Below are 11,521 nucleotides of genomic sequence, written 5' to 3'. Positions count from 1 at the left end.
CTTTTTTTTTTTTTTTTTTTTTTTTTTTTTTTTTTTTTTTTTTTTTTTTTTTTTTTTTTTTTGAGACGGAGTCTTGCTGTGGTGCCCAGGCTGGAGTGCCGTGGCATGATCTCAGCTCACTGCAACCTCCTCCTCCCAGATACAAATGATTCTCCTGCCTTAGCCTCTCGTGTAGCTGTGACTACAGGCTTGTGCCACCACACCTGGCTAATGTTTGTGTTTTTAGTAGAGACAGGGTTTTACCACGTTGGCCAGGCTGGTCTCAAACTCCTGACCTCAAGTGATTTGCCCACCTTGGCCTCCCAAACTGCTGGGATTACAGATGTGAGCCACGATGCCTGGCCCAGGGCCCTGTTTTTTCTGCCTCAGCGTTCCCTAGGATTCTGCCCACCTTCTTGTCTTGATATATGTATGTAGGTTCATTCATTCATTCATTCATTCATTCATTCATCCATTCATATCTTCATTCATTTGAGAGATATTTAGCCTCTGAGCTGGGTGTTTGAGAATCAGCAAAAAACAAGACCTTCCCATTCCTCATGGGTCTTCTGGTAGATCATTATGTACACCAAAGATTAATTCTTGCTGTGAAGGAAACGATCGGGTTATGGGAGCGTGTGGGATTGGGTGGGAGTGATGAGGTCTTATCTGGACAGATCAGGGAAGCCTCCCCTAAAAAGTGAGACCTGAAGAGGGAGAGGGAGGTGGCTGAGTGAACAGGGAATGGAGGAGCTCCCCAGGCAGAGAGGCAGTCTGGGTAAGGCTTTAGTGTGGGGGAGTCCTTGAAGAACTGAAAGAAGCGAGGGAGGCTGGCCAGGGAGGGGGCATGGCAAGAGGAGGACCTGGGGGCCAGGCAGCATCTAGGTTATGTGGGCTCTTGAGTTTAGATTTTATGCTAGCCCTCTGGGAACCATTGGAAGTTTTAAAGCAGGAGGGTGACTTGCTCAGATTTCATTATCGGAACCCTTGAAAGAGACAGACACAAGGACCATCCTGATAAGCCGTGAGGGTGCAATTTTTGGTTCTTCCACAGCAGGGTGCCCTGATGCTGTGCCTCAGTATGGGGCTTGTCACTGGGCAGTCCTGGGAAACGTGTACTTTCCCAGAATTCTTTCGGCTCTTTGCATTTTTTAGTTTACCCGGTCAGCCCTTGCTGAGCTGCTGCACTGGAGAGGGAGGTGAATCAGACACCACCCGGCCCTTGGATATCCACTCTAATCCAAGACGGAGACAGTGGCAGTTAATGCCCACAGTGCTCTGTGATAAGTGCCAAAGGGCTCAGGGAGCCAAAGAGTGCCTTTCCTACTTGAGAGTCAAACAAGGCTGAGAAGGGGGAGTTGGGCATTCCAGGCAGGAAGGCCCCATAGGCGAAGGCTTGGCCGCTGGAGGAGCCCACTATGCCTGGGGGCTAGTGAGCAGGAGTGTGAGGGTTGAGGTGGGGAGCTGACCGGAAGACCTGGTCAGAGAGGTTTTAAATACTGGGTTTCTATCCTCTGGGTACCAGGGAATCATGGACAGGTCTTCAGCTGAGGAGTGACTTGATCCATGGGATTTCAGAACAATCAGTCCATGGCAGGCAGAGTGGAGGGTGGATCAGAGGACGGCAGCGCTGGGAGCTGGTTGGAGAGAATGAGCACCATTGCTGAAGCCTTGTCACTCCCCCCACCGCACACACACAGCAACATCCTCAATGCCCCTTTCTGTTCCATGCCCCTGTTCTGTTATCCCCGCATTGGCTGGCCAGCCTGAGCTGTCCAGAGCCCTTTCACAGCAGCACTGGGGTGTGTTAAACCCTGGGCTCCAGAGGCAAACAGGTCTGGGCCTGAAACATCACTGTAGCCCTGACTTGCTCTGTGCCCTTGGACAAGTCCCTTACTCCTCTCAGCCTCAGTTTCCACATCTGTGAAATGGGGGTGATAATAGAGTTGGTGATGATTAAACAATGGGGAAATCAAGTCCTTAGCACATGGCTGGTGTATAACGATGGCTGTGTTAGCTTTGTGTCCTTGTCGATTGTAATAGCTCAGTCCATGTTGTAATCTGCCCCTCAGGGAGTTCTTGTCTTTGGACGTAAATCTGAATTCTCAACTAGAAACAAGATGTCCCCAGCAGCCCCAAAGAAAGCCTCTAGTGGGACACTGAGGGGACTGGACATGCTGTTACACTCTAGGATCCGGCACAGGGCTGGGCACACAGAGGCCTGGACTGGGTTTTATTTGTCCCTATATCCCCAGCACTCAGCACAAGGCTGGCATAGGATGGCCAGCTGGCTGGGTTCTCAAAAGTACTAAACAAAAAAATGAAATTAAAAAAAATTGTTGACCTTGGACATCATCCCCCAGCACCTTCATTTTACAGCTGAGTAATCTGGGGCCCAGAGAGGAACAGTGGCTCATCCGAGGCCACTCAGCCCCTCCGTGGCAGGCCCTGGACCTGTTCCTTTCTCCCTGCTCACATGTTTATTACAATTCTAATTTTTGAAATCCTGGTAAGTTAAAAATGGCATCGTGTCCCACCTCCCTAGTTTACATTTGGGGAAACTGAGGCCCAGAGAGTGGTAGTGGCTCCCTCAGGTCCTCAGAGAAGGAGAAGCAGGAAAAGGGCCTCCTCTCCACAAAGCATACCCCCACTAATCAGCAGTAAGCAGGCAGGTTCTTCCCCCAAAACCGACTACTTCGTGCTTAAGGAAGCAAAGCAGAGTGTGAACAATAGTTTCCTGAGGAAGTGTTGGGTTTTAATTGTGTTGAGGAGAAGAACCATTTCCGGAACTGTGCGTGCCCGTGATGCCTGTGGAGTTGGCTTGGCACAGCTATTTCCAGACTAATCCTGAGTCCTATTTATAGGCTGAGATGATTAGGTTGGCCTGTGTCAGGAGAGGCCCACATAGCTCCCCCCAGCCTAGTGATGGCCGAGGAAGAAGCCCTCGGGGGCAGTTCTGACCCGTGGGTGAGTAGCACGGGATCTGGGATGGTCCCCGAAGCCAGCTCAGAGGAGGGATGCCAGGGAGACCCAAGGGGAAGTCCCACTCCTGACTGTTAGTTCAACCACCAGCCAGGCCCTCTGCAGAGATGAAACCAGTTCTGATCCTATTCTCTCCCTGCTTAAAAATCCTCAGTGCCTCGGATCAGGCTAGGACTCCATAGCAGTCAGACCCCTTCTCCCCCAGGTATCCACTGTCTCAACCCCAGCCATGCCTCTTCAAACTGTTTATGCTTCCCTGTGCGGGCCATACCCCTGAGCCTTTGCTTCTGTTGTTCCTACCTCCCCAAAGAGGAAACTCCATTTGTCCTCCAAGGCTCTGCCCCAGTGCCCCTCCTCCGTGGCTCCCTCGGGCGTGGGTGCTCCCTGCTTTGTGCTCCCAGGGCCCACAGCTACTTGAATGACTATTGGTGTTCCTGTTTGTGTGCCCACTGGGTCAGGAAGTCCCAAGGCAGGGCCTGACACAGAGAAAGAAAGGAGACAGTTTGTGATTGAACAGCCACTGTGGCCATCATTCTCCTTACCTGTCTGATGAGAGCTGATCTTCATGCCATTGTGTGCAGTAGGTATTTTTTAAAGGTGTGTAGAAGTGAGAGTCAAACTTCGGACTTCAGAGTCAGACAGCCCTGGGTTCCTAATGGTGTAACCCTGGGCTGAACCTCTCTGAGCCTTTGTTCCTCCATCTATAAAAGGAATCAATGCCAGCCATGGGTTTTGGGGAGGATTCAACAAAACAATGCTTATAAAGTACTCATCATGTGGCCTCATCACAATGGGCATCTAATAGCATAGGAGGTGTTACTTGCAGGTGGGGACGTGCATTGTGGGGACATCCCTATCTAGGGCCCCACACAAGGGAGTGGCTGAGACTCCAAGTCTCCAAGTCTTGGAGCCTCCGACTCCACCCTGTGTTCTCCCTCCCCTCCCTCTCTTGGCCCCCTGGGCCTATTCTGTTCCCCAGATCAGGGAAAGCTTTGTTTGGCGATTGTTTTTCCTAAGAAGTTTCCTCTGTGGGGCCTCTGGGTGACTCAGAGCCCTGAGTCACTGGGAGGCTGAGGACGGGGGAGGAGTGGGAGGGAGGCGGAGGGAATGGAGACAGGAGAAGAGGAAAGGGCTCTAATTCTTTTTTTTTTTTTTTTTTTGAGACGGAGTCTCGCTGTGCTCCCAGGCTGGAGTGCAGTGGCGTGATCTAGGCTCACTGCAAGCTCCGCCTCCCGGGTTCACGCCATTCTCCCGCCTCAGCCTCCCAAGTAGCTGAGACTACAGGCGCCCGCCACCACGCCCGGCTAGTTTTTTGTATTTTTAGTAGAGATGGGGTTTCACCATGTTAGCCAGGATAGTCTCGATCTCCTGACCTCATGATCCACCCGCCTCGGCCTCCCAAAGTGCTGGGATTACAGGCTTGAGCCACCGCGCCCGGCCAAGGGCTCTAATTCTAGCCCTGGCTCTCCCACCATTTGATCAACTAGGTCTAACCAGGCCCGTCTCCTGGCTAACCTCAGTTTCCCCAAATGTGAAAGGAAGATGTGGGCCCAGTCCTGGCTGAGCCTCAGAATCACAGGTTCCCAGGCCCCACCCTAGACCTACAGACTCAGAGGCTGGGGGTGGGGCCTGTGAATCTATTGTTTCCTGAGCTCCCTGGGTTGATCCTGCTGCACACCTGGTCCACAGAGGTGTTAGGGAACCGCTGGGCTCAAACCTGCTCCCAGCTGGGCCTCAGAGCAGCTTGGCCTCTGGTTGAACTTCACTGACCCGCAGGGAGCGCCCTTCTCTTGCAGAATGCTTTCGCAGAATAGTGCACTGGAAGCGCGTGGGCTTTTTTTTTTTCCTAAAGAAAAAACAGCTTTATTGAAATATAATTTACATGATTTATTGGAGTAAATTTACATATAATTTACATACACATAATTCACTCAATTCAACAATGTTTAGTAAATTTATAGAGTTATGCAGCCATCATCACAATTCAGTTGAGAAGATTTTCATCATCCCCAAAAGGATCCCTCATGCTTACGTCCGTCTCTACGCACACCCCATAGCTGACCACGTATCTGCTTTCTGTCTCTTTGTTGTTTTATTGTTGTTGTTTCGTCGCCTAGGCTGGATTGCTAGGCTGGAGTGCAGTGGCATGATCTCTGCTCACTGCAGCCTCAACTTCCTGGGCTCAAGTGATCCTCCCACCTCAGCCTCCTGAGTAGCTGGGACCACAGGCACACGCCATCACACCTGGCTAATTTTTGTATTTTTTGTAGATGGGGACTTGTGGTGATGCCCAGGCTGATCTTGAACTCCTGAACTCAATGGATTCCCCCCGCCTCAGCCTCCCAAAGTGCTGGTATGTTAGACGTGAGCCACCTCGCCTGGCCTGCTTTCTGTCTCTCCGAAGATCCAGACCTGTGTTCGTTCCAGCTGGCCCTGTGGCCTCATGCAAATTATTGCCTTTCGATTACTCCTCTGCATGAGAGGGAATAATCCTACCCTCCCTGTAGGGGGTTGTTGAATTTCACTAATGTGCACAGTGTCTGACGCACCCGAGGAGCTGGGTACGTGGGAGGCTGGTACGCAGGGCACAGGACATTACAGATGCCCAGGCACGGTTGGCACAGGCCTAGCAAACATTTTAAAGCACTCACTGTGTGCCAGCTTCTAGACTAAGCATCTTACATGCATTACCTACTTTAATCCTCAGTGAATGTGAGTATCAGTTCCATTTTATAACTGAAGAAACAGGCACTGAGACGGGAAGTCACTTTTGCAGGCTCACATAGATGATAGTTGATAGGGCTGGGAGTCCATCCCAGAGCCTGTCCTCCCTAAATATCATCCTGTCCCCTTCCTGATGTGAATCATCAAGCAAGGGACAACACAATTCATAGATCCAGGACAAGGTTTATGGCACATACTTCTAAGGGGTAGGACCTTGTGTGATGGACTCACAGGCATCTCAGAGAGGGGATCTGGGAGATGAATGAACACAGGTCTGGATCTTCAGAGAGACAGAATGCAGGCCAGGCAAGGTGGCTCACGCCTATAATCCCAGCACTTTGGGAGACTGAGGCGGGGGGAATCCATTGAGTGCATGGTACAGTCTGTCACAAAACAGACATGACATGGTGCATGAAGCATGACCCAGGGTGTAAGAGGCATGAGATGCCACTACAAGGGAGACACACGGGACAAAGCAAGAGGAACGCAGGGCCTGGTAGGTGGCACAGTTACAGGGTATGTGACACTGGGCATGACAAACTCTATGATGCAGAGACATGGTACTCAGGATTTGAGACTTGAGCTATGGCAACTGGGCAGGCTCTCAGCCACTGTGGGACCCTTTGTCACTGGGGATCCTGCATTATGTTGGTGCCTGGGGCCCCAGGAAGCAATGGCAGGAACCAACTTTCTCCTCTTCACAAAGGCCTGTCTGGTTTTCTTTTTCCTCCCTCCTCCTCCCTGTCTCTTTGGATGCCAAAAAGTGGGAGTGCCCCAGAGCAGTGGTGGCCAGAGTAACCCCTGCCATCCCACCAGCTCAGACAGGGATCAAGGCTTGGGGCCAAGCCCCCGGCTCAGGAAGGGGTTGCCAGGCCCCCAGATTCCCTCTCTGAGATAGCTGTGAGCACCGGCGTTGGCTGGGGCGAAGGCTGGGTAATTTTCCTCTAAGCTGTCTTCCCTCTGCTCCCCTCCCTGCCTGCTGGTGCTGGCTGTGAGCACGTCTGCATTCCAGAGCTTAGGAGAGAGAGTGAGAACCTGCTGCTGTTGCTGCTGTTAAAGTTGAAGAAGTAGATTGCTAACAGCTGCCGTAGGAGGGGGTGGATGTGCTAGACAGGAGGCCGTGGATTGCAGGCTAACGTTTCTTGAGCCTCTTGGCACCTGGCACTCACTACCTCATCTTGTCTCATTTACACAAAGCCCCAGTAGCCCGATGAGGAGACAGACCCAGAGAGGCAAAGAACTTACCCAAGGTCACACAGGGAGGCAGAGCCAAGGCTAGACCTTGGTCTCCCGGAGCAGGCAGATGAGGGTGTATAGAGGCGATGGCACAGGGGATGTTGTTGGGGGGTTAGTGGGCAATGAGACTGCAAGGGCTTGTGGGCCCCAGATCATAGAGGACCGAACTCAGGAGTCCTGACTTCTTTCTGTCTGCACTGAGGTCCATGGAAGGGATGATGCAATCTGTATGGGTGATGGGCCCAGTGCAGGGAGGGTTTAAGGGAGTGAGGGAACTGATATCATGATCCCAGGGAAAAGATGGGGACACCAAACCAGGACAGTGGCTGGAGTGTGGGGGTGAGAAGTGGGTGTAAAGTGGGGAGGAGGTGAGCTTGGTCTCTGCTCTGGTCTTGGTGGGATGACTGTGGTTGGGTCCTGCCTCCAAGGGTATCCCAGAGGGTTCCAGAAGCTCCCACATGGACAGGGACTTGGAGGACAGTGCTGGTGACTGGGCAGGTGCCTGGACGGAGGTGAGGCCTAAAGCACACCCGGGCACAGAAGGCAGCACCCACATGGGAGCCCAACTTCATGCCAGGGACTGTATTCTAGGTGCTGGATCTTGTTTAAATCTTCCAGCTGGCTATGATTATCCTGTAAGCTGGGGAAGGAAGAAAAGCATTCCAGTACTGTACCTCTGTTTGGGTTAAAGGAGGGGAAAGTACTTTAAATAAAACCTATTAGAGTTAAAAGGATGAGTAGCCATAAAAATATCTTTGTATCTCTGATGGTTCTATTGTAGTCAAAAGTTTTAGATAAATTGTGAAGAATCTCTAATCATGCTATTTGGAGTTTCTCTTTTTAAAAAAATACAAGTTATTGTATATACTTAAGGTATATAACATGATGTTATGGAATACATATACACAGTAAAAAGGTTACTATAGTGAAGCAAATGAACATACCCATCTCTGTTGGCATAGAAGTAATTGCGATTTTTGCCATTACTTTCAATGACAAAAACCACAATTATTTTTGCACTGACCTAATAAAATCTGCTCATTTAGCATGAATCCCAAAATACAGTACAACTTATTCCCTATAGTCCTTGTGTTGCACGTTAGTGCTCTTTTTTATTTTGAATTTTTTATCTTTGTTTTTTTTAATATATAGAGAGACAGGGTCTCACTCTGTTGCCCAGGTTGGTCTTGAACTCTGGGGCTCAAGCGATGGTCCCTCCTCAGCCTCCCAAAGTGCTGGGACTACAGGCACGAGCTCTCCAGACTTGTTCATTCCACATATCTGCTACCTTGTGCCCTCTGTATCCTCATTCGTGGATTCAACCAACCACAGATCAGAAATATTTAAAAAAATAAAAGTAAAAAATAACAAACAACAGTAAAAATAATGCAAACTTTAAAAACAGTACAGTGTAACAACTATTGGCATAGTTTATTGTTACATAGAAATTTACATTTATATTTTTATGTAACAACTATAGTGTAACAACTATGTAAATAGCAATTACATTGTATTAGGTTTTATAAGTAATCTAGAGAGATTAAAGTATAATACATGGGAGGATATATGTAGGTTGTGTGCAAATACTGTATATAAAATATAACAATATATAAAATCCTATGCCATTTTATATATTGGTGTACAGCATCTGCAGATTTTGGTATCTGAGGGAGGTCCTGGAACCAACTGATCCCCTGTGGATAGGAGGAACAGCGATTCTCTGATATATCTCCCCACTGAAGTTTTTTTTTGTTTTTGTTTTTGTTTTTGAGATGGAGTCTTGCTCTGTCGCCCAGGCTGGAGTGCAGTGGTGCAATCATAACTTACTGTAGCCTCGACCTCCCAGGTTCAAGTGATCCTCCCACCTCAGCCTCCCCAGTAGCTAGGACTGCTGGTGTATGCCATCATGCCTGGCTAATTTTTAAATTTTTTGTAGAGACAGGGTCTCACTCTGTTTCCCAGGCTGTTCTCAAACTACTGGGTATAAGCCATCCTCCTGCCTTGGCCTCCCAAAGTTCTGGGATTACAGGCATGAGCCACCATGCTCAGCCAAGAGCCCTTGTTCTCTTGGGTGGGGCAGAACAGGCGAAGTCAGAGAGGAGGGGAGGGGGTGTCATAAGGAGTCTCATGGAGGGGATTGGGTAACAAGGCTGGCTCAGTAGTTGTTGGCTTGAGGCCCTCTCCTGAGATGCATCGCCATCCCTGGTACCAGCCTTGTTTGGAACCCTCCCTGTCTCCCTTGCTTTGGATGCAAAGACACGGAGGTAGAGGGGTGGGTATGAGGTAGGTGTAGGGCAGGTATAGGGGCCAGTAAGCTATATGTGTGTATAGGGTCTGGACACATGCTGGGGGTCGTCTTTGGACTAGTTATGCTTACTGAATACCTGCTGTGTGCCAAGCACAGTGCCAGGGGCTCCTTCAGTCCTACTAGGCACCCTACCAGGTTGGAATCTTCACCCTATTTTACAGAGGAGGAAATTGCAATGCCACAGAAGGTGCCACTGGCACAAGTTCCCTGGTGGTAGGGATTTGGGCTCTGTCCAGATTCGTCCCTGTACATTGCCTCAGATTCCTTAGGTTGGAAGGTCACTCGGCCTCACCCTGTTGGTCATTTTTGGTATCTCCGGCCCACAGAGACTCTGCAGGCACTCCTGGAGCCCGCTGTCTTTTCCCTCTTCGCTGCACCTGCCCCCTTTTGTCTTTCTCAGGGAGTTCTCCCTGCAGGGTGCCTTTGCAGGGCATGGTCCTCGGATCCCTCACATTTATGGTCTCATTTAATCCTTTCAACTAGCCTTCAAGAAAGGCACTTTGACCCCGATTTTCCACATCCAGACTATGGGCTCACACATCTTGCCAGAGCCCAGCAAGGAGGAAATCTTGGCCGTAGTTGATATGGGAGGCTTGGGGAGAGAGAAGGGCTTTGTTTGGAGCCAGCAGGAGGAGGGATGTGGTGCCATCATCTGGTGTCCTGCATCATTCATTGTCCCCATCAGGAAGGTGGTTGGCCTGGGGAAGCTTCCAGCATTCCTGGTAGATCCCAGTGAAGGATGAATCTGATCCCTAGGCAGGCAGGCGGGTACCCTGGCCAGATGCACAAACTTGTTTGCTTTTCGCCGTGTGTCTTTTAGCATCCTTGAGTCCCAGGGCCTGAAGGGTTCTTAGACATGGGCGGATTTTCTTGCCACCTGCGTCCTCTCAACCATATCACCACTGGGCAGCTCATTATCTATCTGGAAAAGGGGAAGGAAACCAGCATTTGTCTTTCCGTTTTTTTTTGTTTATTTGTTTTTAAACTGTGTTGACATACACACAACATAAAGTTTGCCATTTAATAGGCTGGGTGCGGTGGTTCACACCTGTAATCCTAGCACTTTGGGAGTCCAAGGCAGGCAGATCACTTGAGGTTAGGAATTTGAGACCAGCCTGGCCAACATGGTAAAACCTTGCCTCTACTAAAAATACAAAAATTAGCCGGAAATCACTTGAACCTGGGAGGTAGAGGTTGCAACGAGCCGAGATCACGCCCCTGTACTCCAGCCTGGGCGACAGAGTGAGACCCCATCTTAAAAAAAAAAAAAAAAAGAAGAAGAAGTAAGGCATTTTTAACCCTATCTTACACATAAGGAAACTGAGGCGCAGAGAGATAGGCACTTATCCAAGTCTCTCCTTTAACAATAAAAGCAGCCTCCTTTATATGTGCTTACTCTGTACCAAGCGCTGTGCTAAGCCCCAAATGTTCTTTACCTTATTAAATTCACACAACTACCCTCAGAAAAAGGTATTATAATCCCTGTTTTATAGATGAGGAAACTGAGGCTCAGAGAGCCAGAGCGACTTGCTCAAAGCCACACTGCTAATAAGTGACAGACCGGGGACTTAAACGCAGGCATTTCTGGTGGGAGCTCTTTCCACAGTCACACACGGAAGGTTGCTCTCTGTTTTTCTCCCTCTTGGAAAGTCCTTCCCCTGCAGAGCAGGAAGCTGCCTCCTGTGGCTTCTCCTGCTCATTCTGACTCCAGCTGGGCATTGTAGACCCTGCCTTCCCCGGCAGCTCTGCAGAGCCTGTGTCTCTCCAAAGTCTTCTGCTGGTTCCATGGTCCCAGCATCTGCAGCCAGGCCTCCCTGTCTTGCTGCAGATTTGCGTTTGTGCCTGGGCTCCCCAGGGGTGGGTGGTGGGGTGCTGAAGGGGCTAGGACATAGTTATTTGCAGCCCTGGCTACTAAGCCACCACGCCTCTCAGGGCCATTTCCTCCCCGAGAGCAGAGGAGACAGACTGCTGAAGTGGGTCCTAGCAAGAAGGGCCCAGAGCTCAAACCCATGGCCAAATCTGGCTGCTTCCGGGGCATGGGGTCTTTGTCCAGCCCGGTCCCAGCACTAGGTGGGGTTGGCTTCGGAAGCTGGGAAAGGGCCATGGCTTTGGTCCCTGAGACAGTTGGTCTCCTGGAGTTTGCTTCAGCCAAGCCCCGCTGGCCACCTCCCCAGCAGCTGTCCATTCCCAGGATGGATTTGGCCAAAGCAGAAGCCCAGCCAGCCCCGACGGGGAGCACCGCTGTGTCATGGAGACCCAGGCCTCAGTTCTGGCCTGGTTTTTGAGAGAGCT

General features: G+C 50.3%; 1 protein-coding gene across 26 annotated transcripts in view; it reads left to right on the top strand.

Annotated features, from left to right (window-relative positions):
• GSN (gelsolin) overlaps positions 1-11,521 on the top strand; it is a 66,429-nt gene that overhangs the window by 15,677 nt on the left and 39,231 nt on the right. The window contains exon 3 of one of the 26 annotated variants that reach the window (XM_025358717.1): positions 3,363-3,541. The exons of 22 other annotated variants lie outside the window; for them this stretch is intronic. Coding sequence is in view for 2 of the 4 variants with exons in the window: in XM_025358712.1 (XP_025214497.1) it covers positions 2,905-2,946 (42 nt within the window). In the remaining 2 variants the exon portion in view is untranslated. Of the gene's footprint in view, positions 1-2,517; positions 3,542-11,521 lie in introns of those variants that run through there. 3 more of the 26 variants (XM_025358715.1, XM_025358730.1, XM_025358712.1) reach the window with 3 other exon arrangements.

This window comes from Theropithecus gelada, chromosome 15 (assembly GCF_003255815.1).
Source record: "Theropithecus gelada isolate Dixy chromosome 15, Tgel_1.0, whole genome shotgun sequence".
Taxonomy (NCBI): domain Eukaryota; kingdom Metazoa; phylum Chordata; class Mammalia; order Primates; family Cercopithecidae; genus Theropithecus; species Theropithecus gelada.
Note: the sequence above shows the minus strand (reverse complement) of the source record. Positions and strands in the feature narration are given on the sequence as shown.